The 22,677-nt window shown below is 50.4% G+C and overlaps 1 protein-coding gene across 1 annotated transcript; it reads right to left on the bottom strand.

Moving 5' to 3' along the window:
* Positions 1-281: 281 nt before the first annotated feature.
* Adamts8 (ADAM metallopeptidase with thrombospondin type 1 motif 8) lies at positions 282-22,424 on the bottom strand. The gene is made up of 9 exons (XM_052755619.1): positions 19,013-22,424; positions 11,436-11,675; positions 10,296-10,431; positions 9,486-9,653; positions 8,271-8,575; positions 6,184-6,367; positions 3,807-3,979; positions 3,459-3,634; positions 282-1,473 (listed from the first exon to the last, which is right to left on the bottom strand). Exons 1-9 carry the CDS (start codon positions 19,778-19,780, stop codon positions 903-905), a joined length of 2,721 nt encoding a protein of 906 aa, XP_052611579.1. The 5' UTR covers positions 19,781-22,424; the 3' UTR covers positions 282-902.
* Positions 22,425-22,677: the final 253 nt, after the last annotated feature.

The following is a 22,677-nucleotide window of genomic DNA, read 5'->3' as shown; positions in this document are numbered from 1 at the left end:
GTGGTTGTAGAACCGCAGACGCTAGCATGCTGGGCTGAGCCCTCGAAAGGCACTGGGGTTTGAGAGTCATTGGTGGAGCTCACACAGAGGAGCAGGTGCTTGCCTGAGTTGGACTTAGTAGGCTTGTGAGACCCTAGGGCGGTCGCCTTCTTACCGAAAGCCAAAGATACCCAGGGAAGATGGCAGTTGCCCTATGTGTGCTCTGAGTAAGCTTGTTCTAGCCTTTGTTTTTGGATGCTGCCCTTTCCAAAGAAGGAATGAACCAGACTAGACAGTTTCACTGGCATAAGATCACACTTTAGTTTAGTTTAGAGACATATTTGCATAAATAGTTGAAATGGGGTCCACCTCAGCAGGCAGCAGCCTGAGAACAAGTGGCCCCCTAGAACCCGGTATGGACACCACCACCCTTTAGACACTGGCTTTTAACACTGAAGATATTCATTTCTGAAGATAACTCGGAGCTTGCTTTGACATCACCAATAACGCCTGGCCTCATACCTCTCATATACTGACTCCCCCTCACTGTGAGGTAGATTGATTATTGGGGAAACCAAATAGAAAAAAAAATTCTTCTTTTTCACTTAACTTTGCCAAGTCCTTTGCAAAAAGGCTGGCTCTGAAGTCTCCCATTTGGATCGATAAGTGCACTTTTACCTTTTACCTTATACCCTCTACTTGAACCTAAGCAAGGTCCAGTCCACTGGACAGTCAACTTCAGGATCTGTTACCCTCATAACCTCTTCTCCTCTTCCTTATGAATTAGGCAGTACCCAAAGGGCTGTAGTAACAGGAGGCCTGGAAGGGCCAAGCCATCTTGATAGTATCACCTCAGAGGGGACCCTTGTCTATATACCCCAGTAGCCCACGTCCATGAGCCTAAGACATTTCCACCAAGGGGATCATAGGGGACATGGTTGGCTTCCACAGGGCTTGACATCTTCCGGTTTCAGAGCCTCATCACAGGTGTCAGAGGCCTGACCCGAGGGGTCTCTGCATTCCACAGTCCGCCGAAGCCAGCTCCCTCCACAAGTGCTAGGACACTCAGACCAGTCCCCCAACACCCACTCTGCATGGGGCAATGACTGGATGATGTTGGTGGTTGCTCTTTCTTTGCTATTCTGCATGTTGAAGTCCATGTCATTGGGAACAAAGAAGGTGTACCTGAGTTTTGGGGGAAAGACCTCACCAGACACAGTCAGGAGCTGTACTGTGAGAGGCTCAGGTAGGGCCTGGAAGCTCTGCAGCCTCTCCAGGGTAGCCATGGAACCACTGTACTTTAGGACGGTCCCCTTCATCAAGATGTCCTGCTCTATGGCAGAGATGGCCAGGTTGCCATTGAGTAGGTACTGCCCACTGGCTGTCTTCAGTGCCAGGTAGCTGCCATCATTCCGGATACCTGGGTGGCTCCGTTGTTTCACATCAATGTTCGTGGCACCGGCTGGTATGGTGACAATATCATTGTAGCCATAACTATGATAGAGATAGAAAAACTGTTAGGGCTGGTGGCTCCCTAGCCTGGAAATTAAAGTGGATTCCCCCAGGTGCCTGGGGGTGAACAGACAAAACAAACAGTTCGCAAATCATAAAGTGATTGCCTTAAAGTTCTAAATAAATTAGTTGCTAAGGCAGATAGAATTGTCTTGGATATTGGGCTCTCCATGGGTTTTTGCTTCATCTGGCAAATCTACTGTGGCTATTGAGGCAGTTAGACGCGCAGCACGGGAGAGCCTAGCAGGAAAGTGCCAGCAACCTGGCCTCTCCTTGGTTCAAGTGAGAATTCAAATACATTTGCTACATTGCAGCAGTAAAAGTAGGCATGGCTACCTCCAGATCCAGAGCTCAAACTCATGTGGAAAAATATGAGCCCTTCACTCATGCCAGAACCCAACCAGGATAGAGGATTAACACTGCCTCTTTGAGTCAGCCCTCATATAATATTTGATGACTCTGGACTTGGCAAGGATGGAGGATAAAGCTTGCTTCTTTACCACCTCTTGAGTGTGCCCAGACACTGTGAGCACCATGGTTTTTGGTGATGGGATACTGTTGGGAAAAATGCTTCCAGTCCATTGTAGACATGGGACTTTATGTAGGACGTCAGAACTTAGTTCCTTGTCCTCCTGTAGGAATGTGGGTTACACAGGGTTGAGATAAACCATTGAGGAGGGCCATCCGGTGGATTCTTTGCTATTCTTTCTTTATGTCCAGCTGGGGCCAGTCAAAGGCTAGGGAAAGTGTCCAAGGCCATATGTCTAGGACCTAGGAGGAAGTGGCGAAAGCGATCCACGATCTGAATAGCTCATGCTCCCCCCCTACTTATTTTAAGCTTAAATTTGAAAATACTTCCAAGTTGGCTGCTGGGAACTGGTTCTATTTTTTGAGATCTGCACTACTATAACATATGTACATAGGAAGGAGAAGAGAGAAGAGGAGGGAGGGAGGGGTGGAGGAGAAAGGAGGGAAAGGAGAGAAGTGGGTATAGAGAAGGATGGAGCAGGCTTCACTAGGCAGAAAACTAGTTAGTAAAGAGACAAAAACTCCGAGGTACTGGGGCTGGACCGGAGGCTTGAATGCTACAAAGTCATGAATGTACTTGATACCAGAGTGACAAAGGAAACACTTGACCTTGACCCTACTTTCCGGGACTCTCCAGGAAGTGCAAGGGACAGCAGACAACAATCACTAGTTACTTAAGGAACCTGGCCTGGCATGCAGAGATGCCCTAGGTTTAATCTCTAGCACAGCAGGAGGAAGAAAAGAAGAAACCTTTCTTTCTGTCTCTCACCAGCTCAGTGTGACCTTAGAAAAGTCAACTGATCTTTTCATGTTTCAGTTCCTCAGCCCTAAGGTAGGGAATGACAGGGTTGGCCTTGCCCAGTAGAATGAAAGCACTTTGGAACACGGCAGGAACGCTAATGCACGTGGGGTGCTTGGATGTGAGACGCCCTCTGAGTGCTTAGACTCCCAAGGATGCTGAGCACTGGTTTGTGCTCTCTTCTCTGATGAAGATCTAGTCATAGCAGGGCAGGGCTCACCGGCCTGAGGGTTAGATGTCCTTTCCATAACTGGCCCAGGGGAGCTCTTTTGCGCCTGAGTCCTGTGTTACTCAGTGTTGCTCTCCTGCTGACTGACTCAGAGCTGACACATTTCTGTCCGTGTGGTCTCCAGCACTAATAAAATAACGGCAGCCCTGGTCCCATCCTCTCCACAGCCAGATCCCATGCCATGTGCTCTACACTTCCTACCTCAGGAAGTCCTGACAGTGACTGTAAAAAGAGATGACCACTGTAGAGAAATGGAGATTTGAAGTACTTATAAGACCCCCCGCCCCCCACTCCATCTACACAACTATTAACTAGCAGCTGTAATTTATACTTGAGGCCACCAGTGTCCAAAGCCCTTTATGGGATGTAGAGGCAAGAACTCTGTCTAGGTTCAACCACTAGGAGACCTACCTGAAGGGGGTGAAAGAACCGGAGACCTTTCTACAGGTAGTGCCTTTGCCCCCACACACCCCACATTTGTCCAGCTTCTTAGGTGAGTTCACCACATGGTCACAGCCAGCCTTAACACATTGCCCCCGGACGCAGATGGACAGAGTATCCGGCCCACACAGAGTGCCATCGATCACCTGGGAAAGGAAAGGTAAGAGAGGACATGGAGCACACAGAAGCAGTCTGTAGGTGGGGGTCATGGGGGTGGCGGGGGTGGTGGAGGTGGTGGGGGTGGCGGGGGTAGCAGGGGTGGTAGGGGTGGTGGGGGTGCCTGTCCTCCCACCCTGTCTGAATCCAGGAGATTCTTACCTTGGGTTCAAACACTTTAAACTCACTCCTCCCCCGGGCTCTGCAGAACAGCTTGCATCGGTCTCGGGGGGACACTCCTGAATACTTGGGGACCCACTGCAGGAGATTCCCATCCAGATCAGTATGGTTGTAGGCATTGTATTTCTCACACTGCTGCTCCCTGAAGCTTTTGCCTGAGAAGAGCAAGGAATGGCATGGAAGTAGCATACCTGCTGGAGGACCCTGGCAGAGAAAGATCTGGATCCAGGGACCCTTTCTTTCTCTAGGCTTTGGACTCAACCCAAGGACACAGGCAGAACCTATTATTTCTAGACACACCTGCGTGCTGGTGCGTGACCCTTCCTCAAAGATCCAAGGGGAGGAGCCATCCAGCCTCACACTGGGCTCCCTGGTACAAATATCCTTCCCATCTGGGCATGTATGATTGGTACAGAGCTATATTTCCAGGACTCTGCTAATTATACTTTGTGTTGATTTCCCTAGTAACAACGGATATGTGGCAGAGGCTCACTGACATTTCTGGTCTTGCCTCTACATCTCATTTTCTATAATTCTGAATATCTATGGGAGAGCTCCATCTGCAGGTACTATAATTACCCCCCAATCACCATTGTCTTATTCTTCTGATTATTGGTTTGGTTTGGCACTATTATGCTCCAGGATGAGACTGGCACCCCAGCATTCTGAACATGCAAGCATCTCTCTGTGCTATTTCTAATCTACCATGACATCCTCTGCCAAATTCAGGAAAATTTGTGATTTTAAATGCATGCATATGACTTTGATAATACCAGACCTAGGCCTCCCGCCATTCTCTGGGGACCCAGTGCTCAGCCTCCAGCGAGCCTCCTCGGCACTCATACATGAAGACATATGTGTACTACCTTCAGAGGTACTCATGTGCACTCCCTTGCTCAGTCCTGAAACAAGCCTGCTCTTCCTACCATGCATCTCCACCCTGGCTGTGCATCCAAATGGCCCATGGAGACTTCTAAACACAGATGCACAGTGCTGAGTGTGTGAGTCCATACTGCTGAAGGGGTCCTGGCTGTAATCACAAAACTTTCAGAGTGGCCTGATAGGACAGTTGTCATGAACAATCCACATATGCTGTTTCAGGTTTTAAGGCCCTTTGTGGTCTGACTCCATGCTGCTACCTCCTGCTTGGCTCCACGTGAGTAAATGACAGTGCATGTCATACCTGCCTCATCCTGGCACATCCCTCCTGTCTCACCAATATATCATCTCCGGGGCCTTCCTTGGCCTAAACTCTCTGAGCTTCTTTCCCTGAATTCCTCATAAGCCCAGGGTTGCTGCCTCACAGAGGAAACCATAATTACTCTGTAAAAGATTTTACCACTAATCACATTGCAAAGTCCTTGAGGGCAGAGACCATGCCCTGTATATGTCTGGCTTCTCTATCTATTATAATTGTGGACACAGAGGCACTGGCTGATCTCAGTGCCTGTGAAATCACAGTGGTACTGTCACCTATCATCCATGCCTACCTTGCAAAGTCTCAATACCGGAGAGAAACTTCTGAAGCCTCATGTCATTGCTGATCCTCCTTGTTTAGCAAAACTACAGAGCTTACACCATTTCCCTATTAGACACCCAGCGCAATGCCAGAGCATCCTGGCACTTGGGAGAATGTATCCTAAAGTACCCCTTGTCTTTTCACACTGTCAACACTTCCTGGAGCTGCCCAAACTGGTGCTGGAAGGGTTGGTGGAGAAACAATATCTGACTCCCTTTGCTGAGTTGCCGACTGCCCCTTTCCACCTCTGAGTTCATGTATGTGCTTTCTAGCATGACCTAGGGGGTAGGAATGGGCAAGGGGAGGCAGAGGTGGTGCTCCTTGTTGGGAAGGCTCTGTCAGGTGGTTGCCATGGCCCCAAGGGAAGATGGGCAGCTCTTCTCAGAAGGAATGTGCCCAGGCATCACACTCAGAGATCCTCTCTCCTGCCTGAGCTGAAAGTTGGCTGGAGAGACCTTAGAGGTTTGGCTCAGACATTAGCTTTGGAAAAGGCTTCCATCTGCACATAGAGAAGGGCTCAGATGCCTCCAAGATGATTATTCTCCTCCACACAACCTCTCTTCAAAGGTCCCTTCCAGGCAGATTTGGTTGGGAGTGACATGCTTTGTCTCTCTACAGCTCAGAGACCAGGCCAAGAGTAACCTCCCTTCTTCAACATTCCCAGCCTTTCCCTAAAGTTAGAGCTACCCTGGGTGCTTGAGGACTGGTCCCAAGCTTGGTGTCTTGCAGAGTCCATGTAAATGTGGATCAGGACTCAACTCTACACCCGGGAAGACTTCCCTTCCCCTCCTCTCGGGATCTGTTACACTTACACCATTGGCTATTCTGGCAGGTAATTACCATTTGGCGGACATTCCTCTGTGTTGCATGATTGGTACTTGACTCTCTCACCCAGGCAAAATCTTCCTCCATTCTGAGGCACTGGATTATCACACTCACGGTTGGAAAACTGTATTCCTCCTCCACAGGTGCGAGAACATTCTCCCCAGGGTCCCCATGGACCCCAGTCTCCATCTACCACAGCCTGCAACACACAATGCCACTGAATCAGGACCAAAGGGGAGCTGACTTCAATCATCTAGGTCACTTGGTGGCTGTGGACCTGACCTCCTCATCTAGTTACTTTCATCTGAGTGTATGGAGTTCTGTAAATGATCTCAATTGCTTATTTAATGATAGTGTGGCTGGATTGGATGTAACTTAGTGAGCACAGAAGCTGGGCTGGGTTTGTTTGCTGTGACTGCCCAGTGTACATAAATCTAGCACCTTACGCTAGCCAAGTGCTCAACACAGTAGCTGCTGAATGAGTATGAGGGAAAGTCTTTTATGGATAAGTTTGGGTCTGGTATGATACGTTTCCATTGGGGCCCGTGCTGTTCTTCATAGGAGGAGTATGGAGTCACTGTGGTTGCCTCACCTAGGGAGGGTAATATGCCACTAGCACCTGGTGGATTCAGACAGTGATTCTTCTATATAGCCAACAGTGCACAATCCCCCCCAAGCCTTTCCCAGCTCCACATGTCACTGGTGGCAAGGCTGAGAACCCTTGGTGTAAAGAAAGGACCACCGAGAGGTCTTGCCATTATTCTATCAGCTACTGGTTCCAGGGCTGGGACAGTGCTGGGCAACACAGAGAATCACTTCCAAGTTTACAACTGACTTAGCGCCATAGAGAGTTTTAAATCAGTTTTTTTTCTATTACTAAATCAATGCTTTGCTCATATAAAAATGAAAACAGAAGACTTAAAAAATAAACAAATAAAGGAAGAGAGAGAAAGCAAACAAGCTTTCACAATGCACCACTGCCCCCAAAAGAAACCACTACCATGACTTTCATAGTATCCTCCCATTCTTATGCCCTAGATATAAAATCCTACAGCCGTGGAGTTTTCATGTGATAGACATGACACTACATACAAAAGTTAGTTTCCAATCCTGCCTTTTCGCTTTCAGGATAGACGATCCTGTGACTGTTTAATGTCACCCTGCCTCTGAGATGGGTGGTTGGACTCTCCTCCTCGTCTCTCAACACCATGAGAAGAGAATGAATGGGGAGAACGGGAGGTGGCTGAGTTGGAATCCATGAATGTGGCGCCAGCCCAGGCTTTGGATGAGAGTATGTGGCTTCCACAGCCCAGGAAGGCTCCCAAGCTCAGCACAAGAGCATGTCACCGAGGACAGCCCTTGGAACGTGCTGGGGCCACCGTGGCGATTCAGCGCTGGGCAGGGCCCAGGCTGTGAAACTCATCGGATGGTATTTCATCATGAAGGCTCCATGACTTGCAGTAGGAGAAATGTGATCAGCCTTGCTGTTTGGATGTATTAAGAGCAGGGCGAAGAAGTGAACCACTTAAAACCCTCACTGGCATTGCCTTGGTTTTTCATGCAAGTTTCCTCTGTACTGGGCCAAGTTTTCTCTTTCTGGACACAGGCCACTCGGATCCCTTCTCTCCTCCTCTGCGAGTATGACATTCTTACTATTACATTTATTCTCTGATTTCTACTAAGGAACTCAGCTTAAACATGGCAGGCTCTGAGTACTCAGACCTTGATGAAATGTTCCTATCCCATGTCACTCTCTATTTATAGTGGATTCCTCCAGGCTCTCATTTGCTTAGTGCCCACTTTCTGGTCTTCACACCATCACCAATCTTTATAGGCTTTCACATTAGCTATAAAACAGTACCAAGGAGGAGATGCTAAAGCGTGGGTAGTGATGGCAATACCCCATTGACTGTGAGCAAGCTTCAAAGCTCCTCACACGTGGGGACAATTACAGTTTGTTTTGTTCCAAGATGAGTGATTTTTCTGATAAGCAGCTTGGGCTGAAGTGTCTTAGACTAACTCTCAAATATGGTGCCTTTGCCTCCCCCCCGCCCCCCTACTCAGGCTTTCCTCTCTGCCCTTTATCTCTCCGCCTTCCTCACCTTGGGATTCTCCACTTCCTCTCTGAGCACACAGCTGCCGTACAGGCATAGGTGCTCAGGGCCACAGGGCGTACCATCAGCCCAGAGCAGGCTGCCGTTCTTTGTGTGGCAAATGGGCTCGTCACTATCCTGATGGCGGCACCAGAGCTGGACACAGATGTCCTCTACAGAGGTGTTGGGGCAGTGGCGGAAATCAGGCCCGAAGATCTGCTTGCACTGCTGGTCCAGCTCATAGAGGGTGCTGTGGCCTGGGAGGCCTGTGGGGAGGGGCAGGACCGAGGTGGGGGCATCCAGGAGACAATCTCCTGAGAACAGAGGAAAGAGATGAGTCAGAACAAGGGCAGGGCCTTGCTCTCAGCTCCCCATGCACTCCTGCACGAAGCTCCAATTCTGAACGATGTACTTCTTCAGTGTCTACGCATCCTAGGTTCTTCATCCTTGATCTAAACATCACCAACATCCAACCATGTACATAGAGCTCATTTAACCCTGGGCAACTGTAGCAAAGGTTTCTGTAGGACGAGTTTTCTTTTACTGTCCAGAAATTCCAGGTACATTCCCTGTGACGCTCATGTGCCTACTGACTGCCAGCCACTTGCACTATTAAACCACATCCACTTAAGGACACTGACATGCAAATAAAGCCCGAGTATTGGTATTTGCTCAATCTACTATTTTTACATCAGCTCTATCCCCGACCTCCTTCAGAAGAATCCAGAATGCTTGCTTCACTGCTTTGCTCGACAACCCAAACTTCTTTAACTAGGTGCCCCTGCCCTAGACCCTTGCTCCCGGATGACACGCCCACAGTCTTTCTGCCATTCCTCAGCTGCCATACAGTCTACCACTCCAGCCTGGAACATTGTCTTCTCTGCTCTTTCAAACTACAAACAGTCTTCCATTCCTTTCCGTTCTGCTTAAACTCACCGCTTCCAGACAGCCTCCCCAGACTAATTCCTTCTGCTTTGGAATGAATCAAGCTGAGTTAGCCCAGAGCTCGGGCTCTGGGAAGATGGGGGCAAGGAAGAGCATTCTGAGAGGATGCTTAGCATGCCTTTCTAGAATGACATGCCTCTGAAGTCTCTCCCCACCCGATGGGCTCTGTGAGAAAGCACAGCTGCAGGGAGTCCCCAGGGAAGAGCAGGTGCCAGCAGTCACGCAAGGTTCTACAGCAGATGGGTGGGGAGAAGCCGAGGGGAGCCAAGTGGGGCGTACCGTGACCGTCATCCAGGAGCTCTGTGAGGTATACAGCACTGCACGGGGACCAGGGCAGCGTCTTGTTCACGTGGATGAAGAATGGCGCCATCATGTGGTACTTGCCCATGGGCCCAAACAGCCTGGCACAGGGCTTAGAATCATCATGGGGCATGCTGAGAACGTGTCCTGGTTGGGGAGGGGGAGAGGCGGGCAAAGAGCAGAGAACCGTGGTCCATTCCAGCTGCCCACACCTCCAGGTGCCCTGTCCTGCCTGGATGTTCCCTACGTGGCCAGCAGTGTTGATGGTCTCAACAGTCCTTTCTTGTTACCCTCTCCCCACTGGCATGACCACCCGGACTTCCTGAACACTTCTGTTTTGGGTCTTACTCTCAGGTCCTTCTTCCAAGAAGCCTTTTCAGATGACGGAGAACCATTGAGACCCTTTTATTTTTTTGGCAGATCTCTCTGGATCTCACGTTCGCTTCTGCTGTTGGCTTACACGGCTCTCTCTTCATAACCCATCTCCCAGTGAAGCCTAACTACTTAGCTTCCTTAGGTCGTCACGGTAACCGAACGCTTCTTCCACGTTCTGGCCTTCTCTGGATAATGCTGCTGATGGCCCAGGACACCACTTCGGCGCTTTGGTCTTATGCTCAGGGTAGGAGTGGAATCATTGATATCAAGCACAACATCTATCTACAGAGAACCACTTTGTCAATGGCTACAATGTGAGGCTGCTGCTTCCTTCTCCGAATCCAGGCCCCTGCGGACCTGAAAGAGGCAGCTTCCTCGGATGTGCAAAGCAAGCTCTGGTCTGACAAGTCTTACCTAGCTCGTGGGCCAGAGTGTAGGCTGCCTGCAGGCCCTCATCCTTGATCACCGAGCAGCTCTTGTTGGGGTCACAGATGGTGCCGACGTCCGCCATCCCCAGGGTGTCACATTGCTCCCCCTTCCCACAGAAGTTCTGTTTGGTGAAGAGATAGGCTTGGAGACCAGAGGTAAGTGCCCAGTGTCCCACTCAGCTTTCCAAGAGACACCACCTGATGGTGTAAACATTACTGAGCCTTCTAAAGCTCTTTAAAAACAACAGGATAATCTGTAGAGCTCAGCTTCTGGACATCCCACCTAGTTGTCCTGCATTCTTGATTTTTCTGTCTTGGTTGTGACAGCTAGTTCACCTACCCTTGTTTTTCTAACCTGAAGAGGGACCTAAGAAACACATTATCGCTAAAACAACACCAACATCAATACGAACAACACACACACACACACACACACACACACACACACACACACACACACACACGCAGCAGCAGGAGGGGGTGACAACTGGCTTGTCTGGGACTTTAAAGACTTGCTTTCGGAGGTAGAGCTGCACACTTACTCTGAGTCTGCCCCCGCAGTAAGACTGCTTGGGCTTAACTCTGGGTACTGCTGATGTATGACCTCTTGGTGCCTCAGTTACTTCAGTTGCAAAATGGGTATAACACTGCTTCACTTCTATCTGTCACTCTCGTGAGGACTGATGAAGTAGGAAGGCCTGGCGTACATGACTGTGGCCTTCAGGAAAGCTGTTTAATCAAGTCACCACAGCCATCCTGTATGAAAACCCTGGGATCCCTAGGTTATCATCCCAACGCCTCACCAGACTGAAGACAGAACCCCTTTCCCATTTCCATTGCCAGACCTCTCCCAGGGCAGCTTGAGTCTGTTTCCTCTTGGTATGACCTCAGCAGACAGCTGGTCATAAACTTTTGGAAAAGAGCCCCTCTAAGATTCTTCTCCCCTTGCAATGGCCTCACACTTGTCCTCATGACCTCCTTCTCATCGTTCCAGCAAGAGGCCTCCCAAGTCCAGCTGGGGCCAGCAGGGAGGCAGTTCCCATGTTTGGGCAGGCCTCAAAGCTCTCCCTTTGATCTGCCCAGCCCACCTCCCATCTTCCTGGGCTTTCAGAGCCCGCCCACACACCTGTCTGGTGAACAAAATGGCAGTGTCGTAATGCTCTGGGTGGCGGTCGCTGGGCTTGTTGAAGCGCCGCTGCCAGGTGCAGAAGCTGCGCAGCGTGAGCCCGCCATTGTCCGACACCTCTGGGCCCCAGCCCTCCTCTTCCACGATCAGCACCTTGACCACCACAAGGTTGATGGAGTTCCTGATGCTTGGGTGCTTGTAGATTCGGGCTGCCATTGCCATCACTGTGAGGATGTGGTTCTACCAGGAAGGGGGAAGAGTGGGAGAACGCTAATCACTTTCATGTCCTTGACTGCTCGGTGCTACCGCCTCTGATTGGGAGACACTTATCTCACTCACACCCCGTCAGACTCTGGGCTGAGCCTTAGACATGCAGCATCTCCTGAGGATTAGGAAGACATTCCAGAACTCGGTGCTATCTCCCCAGAGAAGAAGAACAAACCTCAGTGGCTAGTCCAAGATCACAAAGCTGATGAACCATCATCCGAACCCAGATCTGTTTGATCACAAGACTTAAGCATTTAACATCCAGACCAGCTCCTGAGGTGACCTACTTCCTAGTAATTAATTAAAATTCAATGCAGCCAGTTCTTCCATCGCACCAGCAGCATTTCGAGTACATCCGCAGCTGTACATGGAGCACGGATGTTGCATTGGAACTGTAAATAAAAAGTTCTCTTGGGTTAGATGGTTTACTCTGACTGTCCGGGACACCAGCTCGTTCCTTGCCAAGCACCCCCATCTTCCCTGGCTTCACTCCAGAAGCAAAAGTCTAAAAACTCACTGTCAGTGGAATTTCCCTCTTAGCATCTGTCTGAGCATTTTCCTGGTGTTCACTGGGATAACGTCGACTTTTTAGCATGGGAACTGTTAGCTCTGAAAACTTTGCTCTAACAGTTACCCTTAGCAACATCTACTCTGCCGTAGTCACTGGCCACGGCTGACACACCACCTCCTTAACTTCTCACAGTGCCTACAGACCAGGCATTGCCATTCTGCTTGTGAATGAGGGAGCCATTCTAGTTCAAAAAGTTCTTGCAGATCACACTACTCTTAAAGTCAAGAGACCAGCCTGGGTGTGTGTCTGAGGTCCACACTCCTCCCTAGAGGTCCCTGGAGTTCAGATTTCTGGTTTCTGCCTGGAGAGCTCCCCCCTCCCCCGCCCGGCTTCAGTATTTATTCATTTCTATTTGGGGCTTGAGAGAAGAAGCTAGAGGACCTAATGAGACCCACATGCTGAGGATCCCACCTGCTTTCAGTCCCACCCAGGCCAACTGAAGGGCCTGTGGTCCTATGTCATTAGTTGGCCTCTGGCCTATCCTTGAGCTGCCAACTGCTTCCTTGTTGGATTCCGAGGCTTTGAGGGGAGGCCAGATGGGAGCTTATTGTCCTGCCTAGGGGACCTCGTGGATTATTTTTCGGAGGCAGAGACAAAGGGTGACAAGCTGGCATGCCTTGAACCCCTGGTGTGACCAGCTGAGCAGTTGCTTGCGTGTTTTGCCTTTTTTCTTTTTCTTTTTTTGCTCCCTGGAGCTTCACCTCCCTCAGCTCCCCTCTCTCTGTTCTCCTGTGGTCTAAAAGGTGGGAGTAGGAGAGAAAGGGCTGTGGAGGGGACATTCCATCGAGGAAGGCCATGCGTGGGAGTTTCAGATGCATTCCATTATTTGTGAATAGGAGCTGTCTGTTCATCCTGCAGGGAATAGACCAGATGTTTCATGAGTCCCACAACAGGTTGACGGGTTTCTGAGCTCAGGTTACTCGGCATGCCACACACTCTGGCTTGTTTAGGCTGATGTAAACATCTTATCAGCAAAGCTGTAACTTGGCCTTTGTTCCCTAGGTTGGATTGCTGAGGGGAAAAATGCAATCACATCATTATGCAACTGGGGGTGACTCCTGAGGAATGGTAGCTTGTGAGACAAGTTCCTGGCCAGATCTCCACTGCTTCTTGAGAGAGGACAGTCTCCTGGTCTGCCTAGCGAGGCTAGGATCTGAATGGACCAACCCCTGGGAATCTCTTCTAGAGCAGTTTGCGACTATCCTTCCAGGATCTCTTCCTGTGGAATCCCAGTTCCAAATCTAAAAGCTAGGGAGGGTGAGGTCTTTTCTTCAAAACAGTGTGAGGCCAGGATGCTGGTTTCTAGGTATTCAACCAAGGAGGTCTAATATGAGGAATTGGAAGATTTGGGGGTTCAAGAATGGTCTGTATATGAAAGCTGACCGGACCAAACCAGACTTAGAATGACAGACGATGTACTAGTCCCTCAGGGAAAAGGCAAATGGCTATGTGGAGGGAGTATAGTATAGGACATTCATGAGATCCTTTTCTCCAGTTACTGAACATCTGTCAGCCTGAGATGGCTGGGGAATCACTGCCTCCAGACAACAGCTGGCTATGAAGACATCTGAAGTTCTTCCTTGTCCCTGACTATCTCAGAAGATAAACTGCATAGTGGAGGGCCACAAAGATTCCGTGGTCCAATGCTCCTTTGAGAACCTTCAGGCCTTGTCTCACTGAGAAGCAGGTCATCGCCACTATCTCCCACATCCAGTTGGATCTTCTAGATACAGTGGCAGGAGCTTTGAATCATAGTTCATGTCATAGTGACTCCAGGGACAAGGACTACGTAGCTGAGGCTAGGCATGTTACCTGGCATCTGCAAGCTTCCGATTCTCCACCCGTTCTCCAGGTCTTGAAGGACAGACCTGACTTACGGATACGGGGAGCTGGCCCAGGTGCCAGTCCGGGCAAAGGTCAAATGGCTTGCTAGCTCTGCCACCTGGTGTCTATTTATACCTCCCTGCTTACCACACAAGTATGAACTGTGAGCTAAGGGGTGGGAATGAGATTCTTCCTCCTACTGACTGAGGCTCCTGCTCTTTGGCAGGCAACCTCTAGAACCATCCCAGAGTGATGGAAACCCATGATGACCACAGTCAAGGTGAGTCAAACAACTTCATTTTCCTTAGGTAAAGGTGGCATTTTTGTGGGGGTCTTCTCTGTCAGTACCCCCAGAATTCTTTGAGCTACAAGTAAGAACATTCCTTCCCCAGGTTCTTGGATGCTCCGATGGCAATCAAAGCCTGCCTTTGGGATCCTTGTAGAGGCTGAGCCTCGGCAAAGTGCACTCCTAACGGCTCCTCATCCTGGCTACGACGTCACCTGAGGTAGTTTGTTTATTTGCTCTCACATGGTGGGTACTGAACGAAATCCTGTGTGGCATGTCTGGGGATGCAGGAAGAGTGGCAATGTATGCCCACATGTGGCATCCTTACTCTAATGTCCACGTGTGACTCTAGGCCCTAGGATAGTGTTGTAAGGAGGAAAGGGAGAGGCAAAGGGGGAGGAAAGAGTGAGCCTCACAGAGCCATCCTTCACCTCACCTTGTTCCCCAAACTGTAAAAGGTGTTGTTGCAAAAGTTACCCTTATTCAGAACTGCCTGAAACCAACCTTAAACACTCAGCTGGGGCAATCATCTGCAAATATGGTCTCTCTGTCATGTGGGACAGCAAAGCTGGAAAGCGATGGCGAGCGTTCCAGTGATGTGTAGCCAAACCATTAGACCGACTCTGACAAATGCTTTTTATTACCAAAGGCAACTCTAGGAATAGCTGTGCCTTGGTGAATACCAACTATCTACCAGGTCCTGGCTCAGATGCTTTGTTACATTCTTGAGACAATCTGAGGGCTTGGGTATGACTGCTCCCATTTCCCTAGTGAAGAAATCAAGGTACAGAGAGATAGATGCTTGCCTAGAAACCCCCAGTTGCTTCTGTTCTCCTAAATCTATATACCTGGCCACCACACTCGCATCAATCTTGGCTGCCACATGGGAAACCAGACCTGAAGTTTGCAAGCAAATAAGCCAGGCAGGCTATCCTGCTGTGATCTACACTCCCCCCCATTTCATATTTGGACATTTTCTTCGGGAAATAGTATCTTTGGTCATTCTGACTGCAGCAGAGGCAAGAGATGGAAAGGACTCCTTGTTGCGAAGGTGGGCTGAACATAATTAATGTAACATAACAGTCTTTCACCCATGAAGACTGGCACAGCTACAGAGCTGATGGAGCTATACCCATGTATCACTCAAACTATCACAGGACTGATGTCAAGAGATGACACTATTTTTTATTTATGCTACCAGGCAGAGATTCCTCTGGGCAAACCAGTGTATAGAATAACTATAGTACTAGGGCTTGTAGGAAGCACTCACTCCAGAACGTAGATGTAAATGAGATGGCTGTGACAGCCTCTTTCTGGAATCATCTCCCAGGATCCTAACATCTGGGAATGCTCCAGTCTGCTTTGGGGAAGAAGAGCACCTCTCCTAGACCCTCCCTGCTGAGAAGAAGGCTCAAGAGGTCTGCTTAGTGCTGAGACTTTGTTCTGCTCCAAGGTCACCCAGGGGACACTTAGTAGTATCTGAGATGTAGACAAAGTTCATGGACACTCCTGAGGTGGTCCCTCTTTCCAGAAAGTTCTCTTTGTCCCAACTCTGACAGAAATCACAGCTGTCCAGACTCCAGAATTCCTGAACTAGTGAAGCAGGACATCTGGTTCTGCCCCAGGTTATGCTGACTTCTGCTTGAGGCCCAGGTGTGTTGCTCATACAAGTTGACTTTTCCTGAGAAAACCAAGTCTTGATACTTTAAGACCGGCTTATTCAAACCCACCCCCTCCATACAGAAGCCAGTCCTTAACATGGGACCTGCAGGGAGGCTCTGAGCAATTCATTCACACAGATAGAAGGCACTTGGGGTGTCTTTGGGTAATGGGGTGGGCGATGGTGATGACCAGAGCCCCTGATCCTCTAGGAACAACAAGACACTTGGACAAGGTAGTGGATTCTGGTCTATGCATCTGTGAGACTGCTTCAAGATGACCCAACTTCTGGGAGGTTCAGCCATTCCCTGAACATGTTCCATTTCCAGAATGGTTTTACATGTGTGACCTCAGCGGAAATGCTGTGAGAGAGGCAGAGGAAGACCAGACAGCTCAAAGAGGACGTGTGGCTTTCCTAAGGTCACACTGGTAAGTGTGACAAATCTAGCTTGCCACACCCCCCAGATTGCCTGAACCTAAGTCTAGCATTCTTTGTGGTTGTACCATACTACCTCTTCTCCTGAGGAAGATCTGTGGTTCTATCCACACTCTCACAGTTGTCTACTTTGTGGCATGGCTCCTTAAATCCAGCAGTCTCAAGATGCCCCACCAAAGCGCCAAGCCCCATTCTGAGAAGAAACCACCTTTGTCTTCAAAGGTGCAAGAAAGAATCGGCTATGATCCAGATTGGTGTCACTGCCAGCAACAACGGCATTTGCCAGAACTCTGTAAGTGAGTTCACTCGATCCCTTCACAAGAAGGGCCCCTGCTTCCCACCTTCTTATCTGGCTTCAGAGGTAAGGGCTCATAGTGAAGCAGTCTCACAGATGCATAGACCAGAATCCACTACCTTGTCCAAATATCTTGTTCCTTAGAGGATCAGGGGCTCTGGTCATCACCATCGCCCACCCCATTACCCAAAGACACCCCAAGTGCCTTCTATCTGTGTGAATGAATTGCTCAGAGCCTCCCTGCAGGTCCCATGTTAAGGACTGGTTTCTGTATGGAGGGGGGCGGTTTGAATAAGCCGGGTCTTAAAATAGCAGGACTTGGTGGTTTTCACAGAGAAAGTCAACTTGTATGAGCAACATACCTGGGCCTCAAGCAGAAGTTAGTATAACCTGGGGCAGAACCAGATGTCCTGTTTCAGTAGCTCAAGAATCCAGGCAACTATGAGTTTTGGAGATGCCAAGTACATCCTTGAGGGAAATGTTTAATATCTCAGTGTTTAAACGAGGAGCTGAGAGAGGTTCTAGGGAGGACATGTTGGCTCTGAGTTCTGAAAAACTGACTTCCCTGCAGTTTCTCCATGTTCTTCTTAGTCTTTCTATATTTTGGCTGTCAAGCAGATGTCAGAGACTGGTCTAATTTGGGGATGGATGTAAGTTTTAGCTCTGGAATGTTCCTGGAGGAGCCTGGAGCCAGGTGTAGTGGTCTTAGTGAACTGGGGAGCCTCTCTTCACCCTTTTCGACATCTCCAATACTTCCTGGGGGAAAGGAGTCAGAAGAAGTGGCTGGGACCTCCTCTTAGGGGAGGCAGAGAATCAAATATGACATCAGTACAGATTAAACCTCAAGGGTCCGATGACTCAGAGTTGTCTTGCAGTGCTCTGAGCAGAGCCAATACCACAAGAGCATGCAGGGAGGCTGCCCCAGGTTTAACCGGTCTGTGCAGTAATAGAACGGCAATCATGCAGACTTCTCACCCACAGCCTTTTCTGTCCTCTCTACCTGGTTTTCACTGGAACTTTCTTACCAAGCACATCTTCATCACAGAAAGGTGGGAAAGACCAGATGAGAAGCAGAAGGCTGACTGCGTCCTTGTCTGGCCATTCTACAAAGGTAATGCCTATGTCCTTAGCACCCACAACAGTCAGGGACAGGCTGAGTCTAGGACGGGGACCCTAATCAAGGACATCACCACTGCCAAAGTGCTAACAGGGCTGCTTTGGTGCTGGGATCCCAGACTCGGGGAACTATGACCTCTGGGCAGGTCAGTTTCCTGTAGCTGAGCTAACATTTCTGGTTCTATATGTTCCACAAGACAGGACTCTTATCTCTTCTCCTTCTAGTAAAATCTTTGTCCTGTCTCGAGAGGGAGGTATTGGGGGGGGGGGGGGGCATTTCTTGCTGAGTCAGCACTAACTGCAAGTCGTTAGGAATGCTCAGCTACTAGCAATGTCTTGGACTCAGTTTTTCTGCCCAGGTCATTTGAAAGCTGATTCTGGGCTGAGCTTGGCTCTGGTTCCTTTAGACACAGTAACTGAAAAAGTTCATCCTTTAGCCCAGCTTGCTCCCCTTTCACTGAAACTTCAGTTTTCCGGGCTGAGCCCCCAGGGCAGAAATTCTGTTCTCCTCCCTTCTTGTGCTGGATGCTGGCATTGCCAAGTTCTGCCGGGGCTGAGCGCCAGGTTGGCAAGGTAGTGCATGCCCCTTGATCAGAACCAGCTGGGCTTACAGAAGTTGGACAGCTTCCCTCCAGGTTTCGCTAACGTCTTTTACTTACAGGAACCTCAGTTCTGTACCCAAAGACAGTCCCAGCCACCTCGTCCCAGCCCAGCTTCCTGTCCTAGGGAGCCCCAGAGAGTGACCGACAGTAGAGAGTTGCGGAAAGCAGGCCCAGGAGGAGCAGGGCTCTTAAAAAAAAAAGTGCAGTTTTCATCTCCTTTGGGAGAAGCAGGTGCCTGGGGACTGCGGGAGACTCAGGATGCCGGCTTGGAAGAGTCAGAGCCAGCAAGCCTACTGTCAATTGGAAGGGACTTAGGGGCTGGGAAGTAGGAAGCCAGGATAGCAGAAGTTAATGGAATTATTACTCTTTCTCAGAAAGGAGAAAGTCTCCTTTGGGATTGGGCTTGGGAGTTCCAAGATCCCCCCCCCCCACCGCCCCCAGTGGGAAGGGAATTGAAAGTCATTTGGGAAGAGATGGATGTTATGGATTGTTAGGGTCCGCGGAAGGCTCTTGAGTCCTACCTGCAGGTCGGTCCCATAGAAGGCAGCCATGGACGCATCAGCCACCAGTAGTGTTTCCACGAAGCGAGCCTCGGACACAAACCGTTTGCTCCTTGTTTTGGATCTTAAGGGTGGTGGCAGTTCTCTGGAGTCTTCTGTCTCTTTGCGCAGCCCCCCTTTGTCCTGCTCCCTGCCCTCTTCGTCGTCACTTCTCTCCGGTCCCTGCCCCTCACCCATCTCCACCTCCCACTCGAGTCCTTGAGGGACGGGGAAGACTTCGGCGGCGGCGAGCCCGGGGTCCTCCCGGCGCTGCCCGGGCCCCCAGCGCTGCAGGCGGTGAGGCTGGTCCAGGGAGTCCCCAGCGCCTTGCGGCTGGATGGTGAACTCCTCGCCTGCCAGCAAGAATGAGCCGCTCAGCCCGCGACACAGGCTCACCGCCGCCAGCGACTCTCGCTCCCCATTCACCGTGCCCGAGAAGAAGCAACCGCGCAGCCCCGGCTCGCCCCCGGCCGCAGCGCTCGAGCCCCCGAGACGCTCGATCTTGAACTCGGGCGCCAGAAAGCTGGCGTCGGGCGCCAGGCGCAGCACGAAGCCCTGGCCGAAGGCGGACAGGTGGAAGGCGAGCTCGCTCGTGCTGCCCGGCAACCGCGTGGGCACCAGGAGCTCCGAGGCCTGCGACCCGGTGGTTCTCGGCTCTGCCGGGGCGCCGCGGACGAGCGGCGGCGGCGGCAGCTGCAAGAGCAGCAGCAGGAGGGGCGGCCACCGGGCGGCGGTGGGGTCGCGGAGCATGGGGGCAGAGGGCTGCGGAGCGCGGGAGAGGGAAGAAGGCCGCCGCGCGCAGGCAGGTGCTGGTGGCCCAAGGCGGCCGGGCCGCTCTCTCCAGGAAAAGTGATCAGTCGGATGGGGAGGCCGACTCGGTGAGCGGCAGCAGGCGCGGCGGTCCCCTGGCGGCCCCTCTGGTTCGCGCAGCCCGCTCCTCCTGCGCCCGCCAGCCAACTTTAGCAGAGCTCGAGCAGCTGGCGCCCCGGACTGCGAGCGAGCGCTCTCCTCCGCGCTCTCCCGGGCAGCCGCCTCCTTCCTCGGGAAGCACCGAGTGGGCTGCCGAGCCTTTCGTATTTATACTTCCTTCCCGGCTTTGACATAAGAGGTTTATTTTTGATCTCTCACTATTCCCGTTTCCCCTCCCCTGGGGTCAGAGACAGAAACAGAAAAGAGGGAGAGGAGGGGAAAAAAAAAAGGTTGAAATGTAAAACCAATCAGGAGTCAGTGAGCCCCTCCCCATAGTTAAGTATTTAAGTGTCGTGTCCACTTCAGCGTTTTTTCTTGGTTTCTACGTGAAGACCCAAGTCAATTCCTCTAATGCTGGACAGCCCCTGAAGACAAGTCCTCGAGGTGGAGGGGGGCGGCGGGAGGGAGGAGACGCTAGCCTCTTCCTGTGCTAGAGTCAGGTGCTGGGGACAGACACACTTTCTGGAAGAGGCCCCTGCATCCGTCTCAGTGACAGTATTCAGATTCCTGAACAGACCTGGCAGTGTTAAAAGAGGTTTTTGGAGACGATTCCAGAGCCTTTAATGGTAAAACACACGAGAGGTAGAAAGTCACACTGAAATCACGCTGATCGTGAAGACCATTGCAGAACTTAAAACAACAACAACAACAACAACCACCACCACCACCCGGTCAAGGCTAGCAGGGACTCTTTGGTTCTTGATTTTTTTTTTGCTCTCTCTCTGTAGACCAGACCTGCCTCAAACTCAGAGAGATCCGCCTGGCTCTGCCTCCCAAGTGCTGGGATTAAAGGCGTGCGCCACCACCGCCCAGCACTAGCAAGGACTCTTAATTGCTTGGAGGACAGTGGGGTCAGTAAGAGGTAACCGTCAGCCAGGCAACGCGGATTCAATACCATGAAGTCCCCACTTCACCTGGGAGGAAGCACTTCTCTAGTCTGTTTTCTGTCGTACAGTTCTGCCAGTTGCCTTGGTGACACGAGGGAAGGTGGTCAGGTCCCTTTTTGCTGCATCGTCCACAGCTCCAAATACATATAAATATGTGGGAAGCTAATTCACCCTGCCATACACCCCATCTTCCCGTAGAAGAGTGGGACCCGGGAAGAGTGATGACAGTATTAAGACCACAAAACCCAACCTTTGTATCTGCTCCAGTCTTAAGGGTTCAGGTCGCGATTGCATTCGGAATCCTGTTCTCTCAGTACCAGTCCAAGACTTAGCCCCACATCCTTCCTGAACGGCCAGCATGGAGGACATACCATTTGCCAGCTCACCTACCCCCAACAGATGCAGCTTTTTGCTCATGCTGAGGGTGCCCACCTTAAGTTCTCTGTGCTTTTACAGCAATTCAAACAGGTGGTTGAGAACCTTCAAGGTACAGAATCTCCTTCGTTTCCTGCACAGAGAATTGGAAGTTTGGGTGAAACATTCCTAGAGGCAGGGGAACAGAAAGCATCATGGCTTCAACCCTTTACCAAAGATGAACAAAATACTTATCCCACAACTGTTTAATACCCCTGGGACAGTGTGACCTGTACGGATAAATGAGTAATTCCATTTGCCTCAGGGCTATGGTGACATTTCAATTACTGGGCTTTGCCATTAAGTCCCTTGTTCGCCATTTTCCAGTGTGGAGCTCCTTCTCCCTCCCTTCCTGAGACAAGGTCTCAACTACATAGCCCAGGCTGGCCTCAGACTTCTTAGTCTCCTGCCTTAGCCTCCTCAGCCCTGAAGTCACAGGGATGTGCTGGGTCCTCATGCCTGGCTTTCAACTTTTGGCTTTCAATAATAGTTAGGTCCTTCTTCACCCATGCCTTCTTTCTCCTTTGTGACTATATGAGAAGAGTACCCAGCTCCCCTTTTCTCCTTAGACATTAATGGCTATAACCAAGCTAGGGGAACTAAATGTTGCTGGCGCTTTCAATCGGGAAGGCTTTGGAAACTGCAGCTGCTACTGTTTTAAAATAGGGAGAAGAACCACCTTTGGATGTCCCCTTGGGAGACAGCTGCTGAACTTTGGGCTTTATCTCGCCCCATTTCATCAACAACTATAACTATAATTACACGACAATTGTGGGCTGGCAAACTATCCCAGGAGCCAGCCGGGCTGCTTGGTTCATCCTTCTAGGAGGTTGCTTGTACTTTCATGGGAACTTCCAGGGAAGTGACTGCCGTTTGCAGTGCGACCACAAGGTGTCACCCGAACCTTAGCTATGCTTAATCCACAGCTTGCAGGGATGGTGGATGACTGGGGAGGAAGCCTTTAAAGCAAGGTGGAAGAAATCCGCACAACAAAAACAAACACTATCACATCCCACCACCGAAAATCCCAAATGGGCCAATTATGAGTTCCTATATGATAATTTTTGTCCCCTCAAAGAACATAACTACTGAAAGGGTCGGCAAACTGTGGTGCATGTGCTAAGGCTTTTTTTTTAGATTTATTTATTTATTATGTATAGTGTCCTGCCTGCATATATGCCTTTGGGCCAGAAGAGGGCGCCAGATCTCATTACAGAGGATTGCGAGTCACCCTGTGGTTTCTGGGAATTGAACTCAGGACCTCTGGAAGAGCACCTAGTGCTCTTAACACCTGGGCCATCTCTCCAACCCTAAGACTGTTTTTGTACATCCCACAAGCTAAATAAAAATGTTTTACATATCTTCAGTGGTAAATTT

This window comes from Peromyscus californicus, unplaced genomic scaffold (genome assembly GCF_007827085.1).
Source record: "Peromyscus californicus insignis strain IS unplaced genomic scaffold, ASM782708v3 Scaffold_11__1_contigs__length_118956290, whole genome shotgun sequence".
In the NCBI taxonomy this organism is placed as follows: Eukaryota; Metazoa; Chordata; class Mammalia; order Rodentia; family Cricetidae; genus Peromyscus; species Peromyscus californicus.
Note: the sequence above shows the minus strand (reverse complement) of the source record. Positions and strands in the feature narration are given on the sequence as shown.

Excerpts from the sequence above, each read along its gene's own strand:
- Adamts8 (XM_052755619.1), bottom strand. The coding sequence starts at position 19,780 with ATGCTCCGCGACCCCACCGCCGCCCGGTGGCCGCCCCTCCTGCTGCTG. Across the intron at positions 10,432-11,435 it reads CCATTTTGTTCACCAGACAG|AACTTCTGTGGGAAGGGGGA; the intron begins GTGTGTGGGCGG and ends TTCACCAAACAG. Across the intron at positions 8,576-9,485 it reads GCTCCTGGATGACGGTCACG|GAGATTGTCTCCTGGATGCC; the intron begins GTACGCCCCACT and ends CTCTGTTCTCAG.